The sequence below is a fragment of the Mixophyes fleayi genome, chromosome 2, assembly GCF_038048845.1.
Source record: "Mixophyes fleayi isolate aMixFle1 chromosome 2, aMixFle1.hap1, whole genome shotgun sequence".
Taxonomy (NCBI): Eukaryota; Metazoa; Chordata; class Amphibia; order Anura; family Limnodynastidae; genus Mixophyes; species Mixophyes fleayi.
This window is the reverse complement of record NC_134403.1, coordinates 67,357,889-67,379,167: the sequence shown is the minus strand read 5'-3', so window position 1 is coordinate 67,379,167 and position 21,279 is coordinate 67,357,889. Positions and strand designations below refer to the sequence as shown.

The 21,279-nt window shown below is 45.4% G+C and overlaps 1 protein-coding gene across 1 annotated transcript; it reads right to left on the bottom strand.

Moving 5' to 3' along the window:
• Positions 1-23: 23 nt before the first annotated feature.
• MYG1 (MYG1 exonuclease) lies at positions 24-20,959 on the bottom strand. Its single transcript, XM_075199178.1, has 7 exons — positions 20,717-20,959; positions 15,801-15,913; positions 15,429-15,588; positions 13,567-13,716; positions 2,844-2,966; positions 2,270-2,451; positions 24-303 (listed from the first exon to the last, which is right to left on the bottom strand). The coding sequence occupies exons 1-7, from the start codon at positions 20,936-20,938 to the stop codon at positions 144-146; spliced, it is 1,110 nt and encodes a 369-aa protein (XP_075055279.1). The 5' UTR covers positions 20,939-20,959; the 3' UTR covers positions 24-143.
• Between the last annotated feature and the right edge of the window lie 320 nt (positions 20,960-21,279).

Sequence of the window (21,279 nt, the reverse complement as noted above, 5' to 3'; positions counted from 1 at the left end):
CACAAAAATAGATGACAATTAAGTTGAATACAAAAATATTTATTGATGTTACATGCTATAAATACAATTTGTCAGAGATGTTCTGCTGTAACAAACACATGCATGATGTACTCTAGCATTCAACAGCTGCAAAGCAACAACCTTTAGAAAGTCAATGCTTTTCGTGCCATTTCCAGAGCGCCTTCTTGTGTCTCGTTTCCACCAATGAAGCCACTGGCATGAACAAAGATACAGCCCCGAATACCACAGACCGAGGAGAGGTCATCCGCCCGCAGCCCACGCCAGTCATCTGGCAGAGAAAGTCTGAAAACAAAAGATTGTCTTGGTTATCAATGCCACATTTAAACAAAAGGCTTTGGATCAGTTCTCCAACAATGGCGCATATTCAATTGTTGGCGTTATAGCCAAAAATCTTGCGGCGCACTATTACAGTAATAGTGCGCGTAAATACCAGTATTAAGGTACTTTTCTCACTGGATTTCAGCTCGCGGCTCAGGAAGCTGCGAGCTCAAATCCGGCTTACTATTACCGTAATAACGGTAATAGTTTTAACGCCGTGGGATATTCCAACAATTGAATATGCCCCAATGGGGCATATTCAAATGGTTTTTTTCTGCGCCGCGGAAAAACTTACCGTTAATACTGTAATAATTAGCTGGATTTCAGCTCAGGGAGCTGCGAGCTGAAATCCAATGAGTAAATTACTGTATTAACTGTTTTTCCGCACACGATTACCGTAATAACGGTAATCGTGCGCAGACCGTGAAATTTTTGGCATTTCCGCCGAGAATTGAATATGCCCCAATGAGTCTATCAGAGGAATTTCAGCTATTCAGTAAAATATGGTAAACTATGTTATGTAAACATTTTTCAAACTTATTTTGTAGAGATTCCAATCTTGGGTCATTTAAAAAAAAAATAATAGATTTCTTGGAAAATATAAAGTCTTCTGAAAAAAAATATGATTCATGTGGGTACTGTGAGAATAATGATGAAGATTGATGCCCAAAAAATGGCAAAATAGGCTAAGCCATGGTTTTAAAAAAAAAAAAAAAAAGTGCAGGAATTGATGCAAATTCTAAAAATACTTTTTTAGGTGAATTGTAGAGGTCACATGATAGGGACCGCAGTTCTGGAGAACTAACCCAGGTTGACATCTGAGAACAGGTTTAAATGCAAAGCACACTGTCTCTAATGGGCTCGATCCAATAAGTGTCCGAATTAAGAAGTGTGCACCACCTCCTTATTGCCAATAATGAGAGGAGGCTTAGGAGCGCCAACAGGGGTGAGAGCTCCCAAACAGCAGCTCCCACAGTTCTGCAAGTTGGGCGAGACGTCAGCTTAAACAAAAACATTTTTTAGCTGCAGTTATCATTTAAGTCAAGTAGAACAATGATATATTCCATTACATCAAATTGGATATGCCAAAAATGACCATAAAGCAAAGACTCACTATATATTAAGGGATCATCATGTTTTGTTACCCCAGAACCACGTGATAACTATTTGCTCCCTACAGGGAATGTGCACCAATACAGCAATCCGGAACAGACAAATGTACTCCCGTCAGGAGGAGTTAATTGAATGGGATGCTATGGTTTTCTTGGCAAAAAATTGAAAGGTGATTGGAGGGTCAGGTCTCCGAAATTTGTCTTGGAATGTCCTCTCTCGGACTTCACCCAAGATGCCCCCACTTTAAAAGTGGGACTTGAGGCGGGTTGTTGACCAAATCTAATTGGGCAAGTGAGGTTTGTCTAATCATCTTTCTTTGATATCCTGCCTCAAGCGCCGCTTATATGAATAATTATTGTAATCATGAAGAGTGCAGGAAATCAGACACAGCTGGATGCTACAGGTGAGGTAGGGGGGACAGGCACATTATTAGATTAGGACACTGTTTTGAATAAAAAAAAAACCTCTTACCTGGCATTATCCTTTAAACGGCTTGTCAATACTGAGAGAATGGTTTTGCATAGTAACTTGTACACCAGGTATGACCTAAAAATAATAAGTCTATTGCTCTCTGCACAGATATTTTATGCCCCCTCTTGGGCACATTCTCTATGCAAATAAAAATATATTGTCTGTGAGGAGACCCTAGTGATCTTTCCTGGGTGGCTTCTTACATGACAGCACCACTATCTAATGATTCTGCTAAATGAACTTTATCTTAAAAAAGAAAAATTCTCTTTAGGTGTAAGCAAAATTATTATTTTTTTATTGGACACTGTTACCAAGTATAGTAAATAGATTACATTGTATTACTAACCGATTCTGAAAAGTGTTGGGACCTGTGGGGACACACTGCACCCTCCACTTCGCGCTCTGGTCTGGGTAGATCACATACTTAATTTGTTTCTCCAGACTAAGTTCTTTCTCCACCTGAAAGAGATGCTCCTTCCAAGGACATCCACCCTGGGCCAAGATAACCACTTCTCCACTGTCTGACATCTGTAACAGACACATCACACATTAGTAGTGGCCCCTGTGCCAGGAAAAGCGCCAGCTGCCCTTTTAAAAGCTCCAGCTGCCCTTTTAAAAGCTCAGGCATGACCCCTCATTACTGCCCAATTGACATAGGAACACTGACAGCTACCATTATAGTCACTCAAGAATGCCCCCTTATTGCTGCCACTTTGATATGAAAACAGTGACACTTACCCTTTATAATAGCTTAGCATGACACCTTATTACTACCCCACTGATACGAGAACAATGACACCTACCCATATAATGTTATACCTCATTGCTACCCACTGATAGAAGCACAGTGAGCGCTACCCTTACAGTGCCCCAGCATGATACCTCATGGCCTAGTGACAGAACAGTCAGAGCTACTGAACCTGGAATCTCTGTCTGATCGCTTCCTCCACCAAAGCACGAGCTGGCAGCCAGGATCGGTGATAAAAGTCCAGACGGGACACAAACTCTGTCCCTGCCAATTCCATTGCCTTCTTAAAGCCCGTCTACAGTCAGAAGAGAAATAACATTAGGTTACCTTTTTTTTTTTTTTAAAGTTAAAATGTGTCACGTTTATGTTTAACACATAAAGGTACTGCAGTGAGCCCTTCATTACATTGCTCCAATTTATACAAGCAGCTTAAATCTATAAATAAATAGGTCTTAAAAGCTATTCCTTCACCAGCAAAGGTATCAGTTAAAGGATTTGCAAAATAGAAAAACAAAACCTTTTCAACACTTTCCTCCACAGAGCTGAATTTGGCCCATTTTCCAACCCAGTAAGGACAGATTGCTGTATATAAAACAGTTGTGTTTCTTTATATAAAATGTCTTGCACTTACATTACAAGACCCGAGAGATTATGTAAGATAAGGGCCCATGCAAGTGGGAGCGAAAAAAAATCTTAGACAAGTTCTCCCCTTTAAAAGAGCATGAGAGAACACCAATTTATTGTATCAATATTAACACTCAAGCAGGCAACGTTGAAATTGACAAAGCAAACGCGGATAAGAAAGTGCACGCATAGGTCTATTCCCTTACATTATTTTTTCTGACAGCATTAAACTTTGTTTACCAGACTTTAAGAATACAGGTAGGATATCCTTAAGGGTTTGGTATTAAACTTTTATTAGACCTGATCATTCATACAAAAACTGGTATATATGTTATCAAGATAGAAGGAAAGCTTCTGCAAAGCAGGAAGTATTTAAATGTGTAATTAAACAGTAATGTTGGTGTAAACATAACATGTCCACTATATAAGAATGGATTTATACTATCATTTCATCATGCAGTTGGTAACCACTGACGACTGGCAATGATCAATGTTACCATAAGTAAAGATTCTGTCACAGTAGCACATAGAATTCTCTCACTTCTCATTACTAGGGATGAGCGCACTCGGATTTATGAAATCCGAGCCCACCCGAACGTTGCGGATCCGAGTCGGATCCGAGACAGATCCGGGTATTGGCGCCAAATTCAAAAGTGAAACTGAGGCTCTGACTCATAATCCCGTTGTCGGATCTCGCGATACTCGGATCCTATAAATTCCCCGCTAGTCGCCGCCATCTTCACTCGGGCATTGATCAGGGTAGAGGGAGGGTGTGTTAGGTGGTCCTCTGTGCTGTTTAGTTCTGTGCTGTTTAGTGCTGTGCTGTGCTGTGTTCTGCAGTATCAGTCCAGTGGTGCTGTGTGCTGTGCTCTGTCCTTCTGAGGTCAGTGGTGCTGCTGGGTCCTGTGCTGTGTCCTGTTCAGTCCAGTGGTGCTGTGTCCTGTGCTCTGTGCTTCTAAGGGCATAGTTATTTCCCCAATATTCCCCTGTGTTTAAAAAAATAAAAAAAAGTTTTTTTAAAAAATACCAAAAACTACTTTAATTTTTTTTAATTACCACAAAATTTGCACAACCAATCCTGCAGTATAAGCCCATTGGTACTGCAATATTACCAAGTTCACACATTCAGCAGTAAAAGTCCAGTGGTGCTGTGTCCTGTGCTCTGTCCTGCTGAGTCCTGTGCCGTGTCCTGTTCAGTCCAGTGGTGCTGTGTCCTGTGCTCTGTGCTTCTAAGGGCATAGTTATTTCCCCACTATTCCCAAGTTTTTTAAAAATAAAAAAAAAGTAAAAAAAAATAAAAAATTAAAAAAAAAAAAAAATATATATATAATAATTATAACCAAATTTGCAAAACCAATCCAGCAGTATAAGTCCATTGGTACTGCAATATTACCAAGTTCACACATTCTGCAGTATCTTGTGCTACATATAATGGAGACCAAAAATTTGGAGGATAAAGTAGGGAAAGATCAAGACCCACTTCCTCCTAATGCTGAAGCTGCTGCCACTAGTCATGACATAGACGATGAAATGCCATCAACGTCGTCTTCCAAGCCCGATGCCCAATCTCGTAGTACCGGGCATGTAAAATCCAAAAAGCCCAAGTTAAGAAAAAGTAGCAAAAAGAGAAACTTTAAATCATCCGAGGAGAAACGTAAAGTTGCCAATATGCCATTTACAACACGGAGTGGCAAGGAACGGCTTAGGCCCTGGCCCGTGTTCATGACTAGTGGTTCAGCTTCACCCACGGATCTTAGCCCTCCTCCTCCTCCCCCCCCCTACAAAAAATTGAAGAGAGTTATGCTGTCAGCAACAAAACAGCAAACAACTCTGCCTTCTAAAGAGAAATTATCACAAATCCCCAAGGCGAGTCCAAGGGTGTTGGTGGTTGTCAAGCCTGACCTTCCCATCACTGTACGGGAAGAGGTGGCTCGGGAGGAGGCTATTGATGATGTAGCTGGCGCTGTGGAGGAACTTGATGATGAGGATGGTGATGTGGTTATTGTAAATGAGGCACCAGGGGGGGAAACAGCTGATGTCCATGGGATGAAAAAGCCCATCGTCATGCCTGGTCAGAAGACCAAAAAATGCACCTCTTCGGTCTGGAGTTATTTTTATCCAAATCCAGACAACCAATGTATGGCCATATGTAGCTTATGTAAAGCTCAAATAAGCAGGGGTAAGGATCTTGCCCACCTAGGAACATCCTCCCTTATACGTCACCTGAATAACCTTCATAGTTCAGTGGTTAGTTCAGGAACTGGGGCTAGGACCCTCATCGGTACAGGGACACCTAAATCCCGTGGTCCATTTGGATACACACCAGCAACAAACTCCTCGTCAACTTCCTCCACAATCTCCATCAGATTCAGTCCTGCAGCCCAAGTCAGCAGCCAGACTGAGTCCTCCTCAATACGGGATTCATCCGAGGAATCCTGCAGCGGTACGCCTACTACTGCCACTGCTGCTGTTGCTGCTGTTAGTCGGTCATCTTCCCAGAGGGGAAGTCGTAAGACCGCTAAGTCTTTCACAAAACAATTGACATGACCACAAAATACGATAGTAGTCACCCTATTGCAAAGCGTATAACTGCGGCTGTAACTGCAATATTGGTGTTAGACGTGCGCCCGGTGTCCGCCATCAGTGGAGTGGGATTTAGAGGGTTGATGGAGGTATTGTGTCCCCGGTACCAAATCCCCTCGAGATTCCACTTCACTAGGCAGGCGATACCAAAAATGTACAGAGAAGTACGATCAAGTGTCCTCAGTGCTCTTAAAAATGCGGTTGTACCCACTGTCCACTTAACCACGGACATGTGGACAAGTGGTTCTGGGCAAACGAAGGACTATATGACTGTGACAGCCCACTGGGTAGATGCATCCCCTTCCGCAGCAACAGCAACAGTTGCATCAGTAGCAGCATATTCAAAATGGCTGCTCATGCAAAGGCAGGCAACATTGTGCATTACAGGCTTTAATAAGAGGCACAACGCTGACAACATATTAGAGAAAATGAGGGAAATTATCTCCCAGTGGCTTACCCCACTTAGACTCTCATGGGGATTTGTGGTGTCAGACAATGCCAGTAACATTGTGCAGGCATTAAATATGGGCAATTTCCAGCACGTCCCATGTTTTGCCCACACCATTAATTTGGTGGTGCAGCATTACCTCAAGAGTGACGGGTGTGCAGGAGATGCTTGCGGTGGCGCGCAAAATTGCTGGACACTTTCGGCATTCAGCCAGTGCCTACCGCAGACTAGAGGCACATCAAAAAAGCATGAACCTGCCCTGCCATCACCTCAAACAAGAGGTTGTGACGCGCTGGAACTCCACCCTCTATATGCTGCAGAGGATGGAGGAGCAGCAAAAGGCCATTCAGGCCTACACAGCCACCTACGACATAGGCAAAGGAGTGGGGATGCGCCTCAGTCAAGCGCAGTGGAGACTGATTTCCGTGTTGTGCAAGGTTCTGCAGCCATTTGAACTTGCCACACGAGAAGTCAGTTCCGACACTGCCAGCTTGAGTCAGGTCATTCCCCTGATCAGGCTGTTGCAGAAGCAGCTGGAGAAAGTGAGGGAGGAGCTGGTAAGCCATTGCGATTACACCAAGCATGTAGCTCTTGTGGATGTAGCCCTTCGTACGCTTTGCCAGGATCCGAGGGTGGTCACTCTTTTAAAGTCAGAGGAATACATTCTGGCCACCGTGCTCGATCCTCGGTTTAAAGCGTATGTTGTGTCTCTGCACCGCTGTAGACTTGTGTCCGCCGGAAACAAAGACCTGCTGGTCAGGAGATTGTCCTCTGAAGAGGACCGTGACATGCCAACAGCTCCACCCTCATTTTCTTCCACATCTATGGCTGCGAGGAAAAAGCTCAGTTTTCCCAAAAGAGGCACTGGCGGGGATGCTGATAACATCTGGTCCGGACTGAAGGACCTGCCAACCATTGCAGACATGTCTACTCTCGCTGCATTGGATGCTGTCACAATAGAAAAAATTGTGGATGATTACTTTGCTGACACCATCCAAGTAGACATGTCAGACAGTCCATATTGTTACTGGCAGGAAAAAAAGGCAGTTTGGAAGCCCCTGTACAAACTGGCTCTATTTTACCTGAGTTGTCCCCCCTCCAGTGTGTACTCGGAAAGAGTTTTTAGTGCAGCGGGGAACCTGGTCAGTGAGCGGCGAAGGAGGTTGCTTCCTCACAACGTTGAAAAAATGATGTTTATAAAAATGAATAATCAATTCCTCAATGAAGTACAGCACTGCCCTCCAGATACTACAGAGGGACCTGTGGTTGTGGAGTCCAGCGGGGACGAATTGATAATGTGTGATGAGGAGGAAGTACACACTGTAGGGGGAGAGGAATCAGAGGTTGAGGATGAGGACGACATCTTGCCTCAGTAGAGCCTGTTTAGTCTGTACAGGGAGAGATGAATAGCTTTTTTGGTGTGGGGGCCCAAACAAACCAATCATTTCAGCCAAAGTTGTTTGGTAGGCCCTGTCGCTGAAATGATTGGTTTGTTAAAGTGTGCATGTCCTATTTAAACAACATAAGGGTGGGTGTGAGGGCCCAAGGACAATTCCATCTTGGACCTTTTTTTTTTGCATTATATGACCAATCAACAGTCGTTTGCCATGTTCAAAAAGTAAAACCAAATTTAAAAAAATACAAGAAATTAAACCAAAAGTAAAATGCCCTGTCATAATTTAAAACAAGAGGTATTGACGTGCTCTAAAACTACTGTATTGTTGTTTATATTTTATAAACACTACACTTGAAAGCTTGAGTCTTTCAATAAAAAAGTAACTGTCCATTGCACGAATATTTGCAACAGGGACAATTTTAGGGTTAAGAAAGTCAACTAATATCACTTCGACGCTGTCTGTCTTTATAAACACTACACTTGGAAGTTGGAGGAGGTATTGTGGCCCCGGCACCAAATTTACTACCGGGGCCACTCCACTGTGCAGTCCATATTTAGGTGTATCAGATATTAAACAACGGTGACAGTTGATGCCCAATTTTTTAATTATATTGTGGCCTCGGTACCAAATTGTGTACCGGGGCCACCACACTACGCAGTCCAGATACTTGTTTGGTGGAATTCAGACCAGTTGAGGGTTTTATTATTATATTGTGTGGACCACTCTATCTATACCACACTACAACTCTATACCACTCTATTTCATACTTTAATTCTATTTCATACTTTAATTCTATTACTAATTACCATAAACAGGAACAAAATAAACCAATTTTACCAAAAGTATAATATGACTTAGACTTACAAACACTACACTTGAAAGATCGTGCCTTTAAATGAAAAAGTCAGTCTTCATTGCACGACTATGTGCAACAGGGACAGTTTTTTGGGTTTACAAAGTCAAACAATAACACTTTGACCCTGTCTGTCTGGGATCTCAATGACGAATTGTCTGTACCATGTTTGGAGGAGGTATTGTGGCCCCGGTATCAAATTGGGTACCGGGGCCACCCCACTATGCAGTCCAGATACTTGTTTGGTGGAATTCTGACACGTGGAGGGTTTTTTAATTATATTGTGGCCTCGGTACCAAATTGTGTACCGGGGCCACCACACTACGCAGTCAAGATAGATAGATGCGTATCATAGATAAAGTACATTCAGTGGTGTGGGGCAAATTGAAAAATATTCAAAATGCACTGACATTATCAAAAACAAGAGGTTGTCACACGCTAAAACTCCAACATGTATATGATGGAGAGGATGGAGGAGCAGCCGTATGTGTAGTGTAATGCAGATCTGTTGAAGGTTTTTTATATATTTTATTGTGGTGCCCAGTGCCCACTCCTCTACGCAGTCCAGGTACATTTATTGGTGCGATTCATAAAAGTTCAGGGTTTTTAAGATATTGTGGTGACCCACTCCTCTACGCAGTCCAGGTACATTTATTGGTGCGATTCATAAAAGTTCTGGGTTTTTAAGATATTGTGGTGACCCACTCCTCTAGGCAGTCCAGGTACATTTATTGGTGCGATTCATAAAAGTTCAGGGTTTTTAATATATATTGTGGTGACCCACTCCTCTACGCAGTCCAGGTACATTTATTGGTGCGAATCATAAAAGTTCAGGGTTTTTAATATATATTGTGGTGACCCACTCCTCTACGCAGTCCAGAAAGATACCTTGTTGCAACGTTTTGGACTAATAACTATATTGTGAGGTGTTCAGAATACACTGTAAATTAGTGGAAAAGCTTGTTATTGAATGTTATTGAGGTTAATAATAGCCTAGGAGTGAAAATAAGCCCAAAAACTTGATTTTTAAACTTTTTATGTTTTTTTCAAAAAAAATCCGAATCCAAAACCTTAAATCCGAACCGAGACCTTTCGTCAAGTGTTTTGCGAGACAAATCCGAACCTCAAAAATAACGAAAATCCGGATCCAAAACACAAAACACGAGACCTCAAAAGTCGCCGGTGCACATCCCTACTCATTACTGTAACTCATTGTAAGCAGCTACTCGACGATCAAAAGCATTGGTGGTCAATGGTAATCGCCAGGCTGCCTGTTGCTGTGCAGCAGACAGGAAGCAGGACGTCTTCACTTCCTGTCTGCTGATCTAAGGAGAGGAGCGACGCTGGCACAACTACAGGTAAGTGAAGGGGAAAACTGCTCTGCATATCTATAGGGGGGGGGGGGGGGGGGGGGGGAACTGCCCTGCATATCTATAGGGAGGGGGGGGGGGGGGGGAGAACTGCCCTGCATATCTATAGGGAGGGGGGGGGGAGCACTGCCCTGCATATCTATAGGGAGGGGGGGGGGGGGGGGGGAGAACTGCCCTGCATATCTATAGGGAGGGAGGGGGGGGGGGGGGGGAGAACTGCCCTGCATATCTATAGGGAGGGAGGGAGGGGGGGGGGGGGGAACTGCCCTGCATATTTATAGGGAGGGGGGGGGGGGGGGAACTGCCCTGCATATCTATAGGGAGGGGGGGGGGGGGAACTGCCCTGCATATCTATAGGGAGGGGGGGGGGGGGGAACTGCCCTGCATATCTATAGGGAGGGGGGGGGGGGGAACTGCCCTGCATATCTATAGGGAGGGGGGGGGGGGGGGGGGAACTGCCCTGCATATCTATAGGGAGGGGGGGGGGGGGGAACTGCCCTGCATATCTATAGGGAGGGGGGGGGGGGGAACTGCCCTGCATATCTATAGGGATGGGGGGGAGGGGGAACTGCCCTGCATATCTATAGGGAGGGGGGGGAGGGGGGGGAGAACTGCCCTGCATATCTATAGGGATGGGGGGGAGGGGGAGAACTGCCCTGCATATCTATAGGGAGGGGGGGGGGGGGGAGAACTGCCCTGCATATCTATAGGGAGGGGGGGGGGGGGAACTGCCCTGCATATCTATAGGGAGGGGGGGGGGAGGAACTGCCCTGCATATCTATAGGGAGGGGGGGGGGGGGGGGAAACTGCCCTGCATATCTATAGGGAGGGGGGGGGGGGGGGGGAGAGGAACTGCCCTTCATATCTATAGGGAGGGGGGGGGGGGAGAACTGCCCTGCATATCTATAGGGAGGGGGGGGGGGGGAGAACTGCCCTGCATATCTATAGGGAGGGGGGGGGGGGGGAGAACTGCCCTGCATATCTATAGGGAGGGGGGGGGGGGGGGGGGAGAACTGCCCTGCATATCTATAGGGAGGGGGGGGGGGGAGAACTGCCCTGCATATCTATAGGGAGGGGGGGGGGGGGAACTGCCCTGCATATCTATAGGGAGGGGGGGGGGGGGGGGAGAACTGCCCTGCATATCTATAGGGAGGGGGGGGGGGGAACTGCCCTGCATATCTATAGGGAGGGGGGGGGGGGAGAACTGCCCTGCATATCTATAGGGAGGGAGGGAGGGGGGGGAACTGCCCTGCATATCTATAGGGAGGGAGGGGGGGGGGGAACTGCCCTGCATATCTATAGGGAGGGAGGGGGGGGGGGGAACTGCCCTGCATATCTATAGGGAGGGAGGGGGGGGGGGGGGGAACTGCCCTGCATATCTATAGGGAGGGAGGGGGGGGGGGGGGGAACTGCCCTGCATATCTATAGGGAGGGGGGGGGGGAACTGCCCTGCATATCTATAGGGAGGGGGGGGGGGGGGGAACTGCCCTGCATATCTATAGGGAGGGGGGGGGGGGAACTGCCCTGCATATCTATAGGGAGGGGGGGGGGGGGGAACTGCCCTGCATATCTATAGGGAGGGGGGGGGGGGAACTGCCCTGCATATCTATAGGGAGGGGGGCGGGGGGGAACTGCCCTGCATATCTATAGGGAGGGGGGGGGGGACTGCCCTGCATATCTATAGGGAGGGGGGGGGGGGGGGGAACTGCCCTGCATATCTATAGGGAGGGGGGGGGGGGGGGGGGGGAACTGCCCTGCATATCTATAGGGAGGGGGGGGGGGGGGGGAACTGCCCTGCATATCTATAGGGAGGGGGGGGGGGGGGGGGGAACTGCCCTGCATATCTATAGGGAGGGGGGGGGGGGGGGAACTGCCCTGCATATCTATAGGGAGGGGGGGGGGGGGGGAACTGCCCTGCATATCTATAGGGAGGGGGGGGGGGGGAACTGCCCTGCATATCTATAGGGAGGGGGGGGGGGGAACTGCCCTGCATATCTATAGGGAGGGGGGGGGGAACTGCCCTGCATATCTATAGGGAGGGGGGGGGGGGGGAACTGCCCTGCATATCTATAGGGAGGGGGGGGGGGGAACTGCCCTGCATATCTATAGGGAGGGGGGGGGGGGGGAGGAACTGCCCTGCACATCTATAGGAAGGGGGGGGGGGGGGGAGGAACTGCCCTGCATATCTATAGGGAGGGGGGGGGGGGGAGGAACTGCCCTGCATATCTATAGGGAGGGGGGGGGGGGGGAGGAACTGCCCTACACATCTATAGGAAGGGGGGGGGGGGGAGGAACTGCCCTGCATATCTATAGGGAGGGGTGGGGAACTGCCCTGCATATCTATAGGGAGGGGGGGGGGGGGGAACTGCCCTGCATATCTATAGGGAGGGGTGGGGAACTGCCCTGCATATCTATAGGGAGGGGGGGGGGGGGAACTGCCCTGCATATCTATAGGGAGGGGGGGGGGGGGGGGAACTGCCCTGCATATCTATAGGGAGGGGGGGGGGACTGCCCTGTATATCTATAGGGAGGGGGGGGGGGGACTGCCCTGTATATCTATAGGGAGGGGGGGGGGGACTGCCCTGTATATCTATAGGGAGGGGGGGGGGGGGACTGCCCTGTATATCTATAGGGAGGGGGGGGGGGACTGCCCTGTATATCTATAGGGAGGGGGGGGGGGGACTGCCCTGTATATCTATAGGAAAAGGGGGGGGGAACTGTCATACAAATCTATAGGGTGGGAGGGGGGGGCTGCCATGAAAATCTATAGGGAGGGAGAGAGGTTGATATGTATGAAGGAGGGCAGAGGAGGGGGGCTGATATATGTGATTCGGGGAGTTTTGATGTGACCGGGGGGGGGATAGCTACAGAGTGGAGGTAAGGAAAATAGCTGCAAGGGGGATGGATGCAGGGTGGGAGGTAAAGAAAATGGCTGCAGCAGGGGTTAAGGAAAATGGCTGTGGGGGGGGGGGGGGTTGTGGTTAAGGAAAATGGCTGCAGGGGGTATTTAAAAAATAGAGCAGCTTTGGGGGGCAGAATCTCATGATTGTGTGGTGGTCACATGGGTGGTCTCAGCAATCACTAGAATACTAAATATTAGTGAGATGGGGCTGGTAGAGGTTTGTATGTGATTGACAACAAATATTCAGATATTGCTTATATATGCCTGTCCAATGGGGTACTTTTAGCTGGCCATAATGGAGTGTTGTGTTTTAACTAAAGGGCCTAATCATTCAGGGTTTGCATTATAATACATTTTTGCATTTTCAAAACAGGACGCCAACTTTCCAGAAGCCAGCGAGTGGATAACAAAGTTGCAAGAGAGAAGAGCAAGAACAGGTAAGAGACAATGGCACAATCTGTCTAAATTTGAATGCTGGAGAATACACCTGAACATTCATATTCAGGAGTGTTCCTAAACACCTATATATTCGGAGGAGGGGGGGGGGACACACGCTGCGGCCGTATTAGCCTAGGGCGGCCAGAACCCTTAATCAGGCCCTGGGACTGAGGCTCTCTGACACCAATGTTTACCCAAACGTGTATAATATACAATAAATATAAACCGTATATAAAAATAAGTGGTGTCTATTTTAACTCTACTACAGCTCAGTTATTACTTCTGTGTCCTGATCGGGTTCATTCCAGCGAGGATTGAGGTGTCCCACACGGGAGCTCAAGTTGGTGCTTATGTTGTACCTCTGCTCCCCATCAAACTGCGATATTCCGTTGTCAATAGCATCAATTTCTTCAACAAAATTCTCATACATCTGAGAACAAAAAAAAACCAACAACATTTACCGCACTTATTCAGGTCTTAAAAAAAACCACAACAACAACTGCACGATGTTCATATACAGGAAACACTGAAAACAGGGCGAGCAGCAATTTATACTAGCTGGTTGATGTCAAGAGTTGGGGAGGACATAGGCAGTAAATAGCATAAGTACCATCACAAATCGAAAGTAGGCAATACACTTGTATATCAAACAAAGACATAAAAATATATTGTAGTAGTTCTGCTCACTACTAAAGTATGAATCAGTGACAGAATTAAGACAAGGGGAGGGGGGGGGAGAGACTCTAAAATAGAGATATAGCACCAGGGTGGAAGACAACCCAATACTGTCACAGTTTCATATTTGTCAGGACATACTAATATAACATCCACACAATAGCAATAGTAGAGTTACAGTGCAACGCATTTACAATTAATTAGCCCAGTATTTTTTTTTATTTTTTTTTGAAAAGTAAATTTTTTATGAAAGTTTTTCAAAACAACATAGGTGTGAAAATGAGACATCATATAACATATATGTGAAACATTTCACTTTATGGGGGGTATTCAATTGTTCCTCCGGGCGTGTGCCGGAACGAGCGCGTTAAAACTATTACTGTTTATACGGTAATTACTCGCTCAATTTCAGCTCGCAGCTCCCTGAGCAGCGAGCTGAAATTGAGCGAGTAAATTACCGTTTGAACGGTAATTACGCGCAATATTACCGTATAAACGGTAATAGTTTTAACGCGCTCGTTTTGGCGGCGCCTGGAGGAACAATTGAATACCCCCCTAAGAAACAGAAATGCATATTAAAGAAAACACAAAAGTACATAGTAAATTGGCATGTAACTGTAAAGAAACGAAAATGTTGTTTTTCTTGTTTTTGGGGGAAGGGGGAAGACAAACAATGGGGGAAGGGGGATTTGGGGAAGAAAAGGAGGGGGGGGGGGAGAAGAGTTTATCACCTATTATTCCCTGTATCAGATGGCGAAAAGGAAAAATAGTGACATGCTTGGCAATAAGGAGGTATAATCAGGCTGTCTAAGATTACCATTTAAAAGTGTAAGACGTTCCAAGCCTCCGATAATCATAGTTTATGGGAGCGGGTGAGTGTCAGACGGTTGTTAATGGGGGTTCAGCATTGAAATGGCTCGTCCAAGGAGACAGCCCAGTAGTTTTATGCAGTGAAAAGATCTTGAATGAGATTGTGTAATTGACAAAGTGATCCTGTACAATAAACATATTTTAGCATCCATTGAATACTCATAGGTCATCCCAAGGCTACTGCACCAAGCTTTCATGCAACTGGCTTACTGGACAGCTATTTTTATTACACAACGTTTCCTGGCTACATGTGCTGTGTATGTTATAACCAACATCTAAAAATGTAAAAATTTAAAGTCTCTATATTTTCAAAGGAAGAGGTAACCTAACCTTCAAAACACATCTAGTGCGCACACAATCAATAGTTGGTTGTATAGACTAGAAAAGTTGAAAAAAGGGGTTAATAACGAAGTTAATACATAAATTGGGGCCTTATTCCACTTATCAACTGTAGTCCATCGTCAATACAATTTTCATATTTAGATAGTATGAAAAACACAGAAGTTAAAACTTTAACAAGGTTGTCACGTTTCCTGCACAGTAAAATAAAGACCTAAAATGATAGTATATAAAATGTATACAGTCTGATCCACTCGCCTTGTCATATAACACAGGTATGATGGGGTCATCGTCCTCAGTACCCAGAAGTGTGGCTAAGATCTGCGTGCCATAGTGAGCGTATACCAGGCCAGCACTGCTCAGCTTAGTGACCCATGGCTTGTCAGGATATAAGCTGTTCATAGTTTCACAGAAGGATCTGCAAGATTGTGAAGAATGAAGAAGTCAGTCAAAGAAACCATTCAGTGGGCCTATGATTTAGGGGGGTATCATGACCAATATATTCAGTTAACCATGGGAATGGAACACATTCCAATCAGCTCACATCCCGGATTTCTCCTGTGTGTGACATTTACGCAACACTATTAAATCTTTTTAAGATTAAACATTTTATTTTGGATCTCGTTTTACCTCTGATGGTGATCATAGCGATTCCGACCAGGATCATACTCTCCTCCCACATCAACCACAACATCACACTGAGCTAAGAGCTGAGGATCCCGTGTTCTCACAATCTCTGCAGCCTTATATATGGGGGGAAAAGAAAGACAATAGACCGTTACATAGATTGGGGACAGGGCAGACGTCATCGAGTTCAACACTTTATCCTCAAAAGCCACAGTTGATTCAAAGGAAAATTCCTTCCTGACTCCATATTGGCAATTAAACTCCCTGGATCGATTACATACTGTTCATATGTTTATCAATGCCAGTAGCCCTGTATACTCAGGTTTGAGAAGGGACTGGACACCTAGTAAAACAATCTAGTCCGTGCCAATACCAGTTCTTGTAGGAGGGTACACCTCAGTGTCACAGCTCTTAATTTACAGAGCTGGAGGTTGAATCTCTGTTCGCACAACTGCAGGAGGTGACCAGCAAACAATAAGTGCGCTTGAGTCTTGTTTGAGAACGTCTCTGCTTAGTCCAAGTAAGTCACACATGGACATATATTGTCACATTAGTCTCATGTAACGCATCAAGATGATGTGACCTATGCAGAGACATTCTCCCATAGGACTGGGACACATATTCTATTCCCATGACGCTTGCTTAACCATCAGCCAAACAACTGACAATACTAGAATTTGTAGATCATCCACCTGTTTTCTTGCCATCTTATCCTCAATATGAATTCAACTTTAGCAGTTTAAGAAAACGTGTGCATACTATCCACATTATTCTTCTCTCTAAAAAGTTCTCAAGTTTTTGTTCAGGCACCAATAGGAGCGGCACAGGAAATATGTTGTATGTACATAAAATACTGCAAGATCACCATCTCCAATTGTAAGAATATTACAAAAACTTCTACAAGACTGGTAACATCATTACTTGCTTAGAATACTGGTGTCATTCAGACAATGTATCACTCATGTTCATTCAAGAGAGTTTGATTACTTTACATATATTTATACTGAACAGGATATCAGCATGGTCAGTGTGGCACTTATATTACACAGTGATCTCAATCCCTGAACCCAGTCCCAGTAGTAGATCTTCATCCTGTCTACTGTCCCTACAATCAGCAGGAGGGCATTTAGCGCCTCACCAGTCTGACTGGAACAGGGCTTCTGCGTTGGGGCCGCTATGAATACTCAATATAACCAGGTACTTTGTCTATAAATGTTGTGACTGCTACACCCCAACAATAAGATATTACTTGAAATAGTGATCCAATGTCACCTCACATTAGATTACTATTACAAGTCATCTTACAAAGCCAGGATGCAGAAGAGATTTGGACTACCTCTGCCCACCGATAGTCTTCCCCTCTCTTACGCCCACTATGAAATCTTCAGCACCCATGTACAGTCACAGCAAAAGCACTAGGTATATCTGTTCTTGGTCATATAACCTTGTACAAAGTAGGATTCCACACCCCCTGGACCCTCTCAGGCCCCTCATTCCGGAAGGGTGTCAGAAGATTTGGTGCCCTGGGGAGACCCTTGCTCCCTAAAGGACCCTTTGGTTCCAGAGGGTTGGTGTTAAAGGGACCTCAAGTTCCACAACCTTATGCCATTTTATTTGGTATTTTATGAACTTTTTTTGAGCACTTGGGTGAATAAAGCACAAATATGGGCTTTCAAAAATAAAATCAATAATAATAATAATAATAATAAAAAGAGAATGGGTCTATCCTGCCCCTTGTTAGAATGAGACATTTTATGTGGACTATTACACATAATTTTGTGTCATCTTCAAATAGAATGCTTTTAATACCAACTTCTATATCTTTTCTACACAAATTAAATAGCATAGGTCCAAAGACAGAACCACTTATACCTTTAGTCCAGTTACAGTATGAACAAGATAACTACTCTCTGGGCACTTTCTTTTATGCCAGTTTTACTCAGGTATACATAGTATTTTCTAGATTAATAGTTTTTATTTATACAGTAAGTAGCAGTGAGGCACAATGCCAAACAATTTAACATAAGGTAGACATACTACTATTTTGATTACAGGTCACTAGATTAACATTGGGGAAAGCCTGTGTTACGGACGTGAAGGCCTTGCGGACAAGTGGGGAGATCTGAGTGACACGTGGGGGTGAAGTACATAAGGGTGTTTTATGACATATGGTGGAAGTTTGAATCAAATGAGGGGTATGTGGGATGAGTGATGAGGGTACAAAAGTAATTTTAATAGTTTTTTGCGATATTGACATAAGGGTAACGTGCACCTATTTTGAAGGTTGGGGGACGGCCCTTGCAGTATGTCAGATTGCCCCTCACTGATATAACAGCTGTCCTAGCTGCTGCCGCCTTTAATGCACACTCACCATTGGAAGAAAAAAAAAAGAAAAAGAATTTCACCATCATCAATTAAGAAAATTCACTTCTCCAGCGACTGAGGGGCTTTGAAGTTTGGGTGAATTGTCTATTTTCTTTTGTTTTGTTTTTTTGGGTTTTTTAACGACTGGGAGCCTGCTGTCACCTTCCCTGCCTGTTGGCCTAAGCCTAAAATAGGAGATGCCTTATATAACTGGGCTGCTAATAAGTCACAAATATATAAGTAAAAATCCCAATCCTTTTGAGAACTGTATATTTCTTAGCGTGCACCTAAAATATAAATGCCTTGTTCTATTATCAGACATTGGGGTCTATTTAACAAGAGGTGAAAAGCCAAAATACCAGTGTAATCACCAGCAGAAGGCTCAATCAATAATTTCTTAAATAGTAAAAAGCAATAACACCAGAGAAATTTTCCAGCCTTAACCCGATTAACGGAGCTTAGCGCTGTATCCATAGACCACTGGGGGACAGCAGCTCTAGTCAATTTATTAAGCTGCAAAATGCAAATGACCTGTCTTCTATAATGGGATACAGCTGAAGGCTCTCAGACTTCCTTGGATCCCTCTGTTTTGAAATTGCTATGTGCATTTCCTCCATTCGCTGGCAGAGTTCGGGTACAGGTGAGTAGCAAAAAACATCTATGTGGAAGAGGGGGCCTTGGAAAGGGCTCCCAGAGCAGCTCCGCTATGATAAATTACAGCAGTGCTTCATTATGCATCGCATGTTATTAATAAATCAACCTCATTGTCTGAAAATAGAGCAAAAGCAACAGACAAAAAAAAAGAAGAAAAAAAAGTAGCGACTAAAAAGAATTGAAGGCGCAGTAATGGCGCAGAAGAGGGATAAGGCCACATGGTCGCTAGGTGAGTCAGTGCAGGTGGCATGAAGAAAGGGGAAAGGACAGTGAAGGCCACTCTCCATTTTACACCTGCAGGTAAACACTTATAGAAAGGAGGGGGTAAATCAAGGTGAGGGAGTTATTAAAACATAATTTTTCAGTGCCGATTTTGTTTTAATCCTGGGAAGAACTCAAAGTCTAGGCTTCTGCTGGACAGAGCATCCTGCTGGGACAGTCGCAGCTTTGAAGAACTCCCTGCATCTTGTTACTTTGTGGGCCTGATCTAACAGGGAGACCAAGGGCTAGCATCCTACCATACTGGCAGAGGAGAGATTGTCAGGCCATGTGGCCGGGATTCAGCTAGTCAGGACATCCAGGTGACTGATGCTCCTTAAGCTAGTGGGGTAATACCTGTCTGGTATTCATTTACTGTTTGTATACAGAATTATTGTGATAGTTTTTATCCTGAGTGACTATAGGATACCTAGAAGGTACTGGATATACCTCCCTGTTATAGTAAGACACTCCCGGGAAGCCAGCCAGCGTGAAGTGGGTATAATTGGGCCTGATAAACACGGGAATTTTCTCATACAGGAGTCTATGTATGAAAACAGTGCGGTCACAATCATTATGCATCGGTGCAAATCGAAGTGATGCGTAATGAAGCACCGCTGTAATTCACCATGCTGGGGATACTCTCAGAGCCACAGCGCAGTCACCCCTCCAGCACAAACTCTGTTTACTATTTACAGACAACCTAGTGCCTCCAGTGCCCGTTGAATGAATGAAGTCCTTTGCGCATGCACATAGCACTTCCATGGTGAGGGATTCAGCAAAGCAGGAGAGGCTTCAGCTGGATCCCACAGAAGTGGTAGGTTACGCCAGTGGTTGCCAAACTGTGTGCCACAGCGATCTCACAGGGGTGCTGGACCAGAGCCAGTGGTAAGCAAGGCAGGGGACTACTTGGTAATTATTTTGGCTTAGCGGTGCCATGAACAAATTATTGAGACCCTAGGGGTGCCTCAAACTGAGAACGTTTGGGATCCATTGGATTACGCCACACTGAGATGGTATTAACTTGCTGTGAAATGCAGAGCTTTTCAAACTTAATGAATTGTAGAACTTTGCAGCGTATTAATCTATGGGGACTGCGTTAAGGAACATTAAATGGGTTGTGGCAGGAGAAATCACCCATTTTACAGGAAAAAATAAATCAATTTTCTCTGTTTTAATGGCTGATTGCACGTTAATACATAGACCCCCTCAGTCTAAAACAGAATGCGGTATTTTCAAGGGGATAACTCATCTATACTGTCTTCAGTTTATAAAACTTTTACAAATACAAAACTTCCTCATATACAGCACTATAGAAAAAGTGGAATATAACGGATTTCATAGATACTCTGAGCACAGAATACACCAGTGTAAGTGGATATAGGACAACTTGTATTTTAATCTTAGACCAGTTTCTATTAGAGAATGTAGCAAGTGATGTGAGATCCTGTAACTTGTGTAACCACTTGTCCCGTGTGCTGGCAGGACGTGGGGAGAGATGGACATAGGAAGCAGACACATAATTACAGCAGGACGACCCCAGTATGGATGTATATAATGTAGGACCAGGGGCGATCCTTAGTACTGTACGGCTATAACCCATCAAGGCTCCCGGCACAGGGGTAGCAGTATCTCACGTGTACCCTGTATGGCTCCAGCGTCCGCAGCAGGTAACACGCCAGCGCCTCGTCGCAGTGGAAAGTTCCGTCGTGGGTGCCGATTTTCAGCGCCATAAGTCGTTCCTCCCGTCGGGGCCGCTTTGGATCTTCCGGCATCAAGAGTCGTGAGAAGCCGCAGGCGGAGGCGGAGAAGCGGTGGTGAAAGAGCAGGGACAGCGTGCGGAACTGTGGGACCCGCCACAGCATGTGGAACCAAATATCCAGGGGAGGCGGGGGACCGGGAGCAATAAACGAGCGGATTCAACACTTCCGGAGGCGGCTGCCGCCATAGTTACGGAGCTTATTGCTGGCTCTGTAGTATAGAGCGTGTGGTGATGTATATATGGGGGTCTAGCAGTGACCTCGGACAGCTACTGCAGAGAGGCCCCAGCTGGTCCATTTCCCTGTTCCAGACCTCAGCAGTGGTCAGGAAGTCAGTGCTAGGTATTGGAGCAGACATGGATGACCTGGAGAAGTCATTGCAGGATGTCCTGCTAACCTCTGGTTATTCTGTATCATCTGAATGCACATACTGTAATGTAGCCACA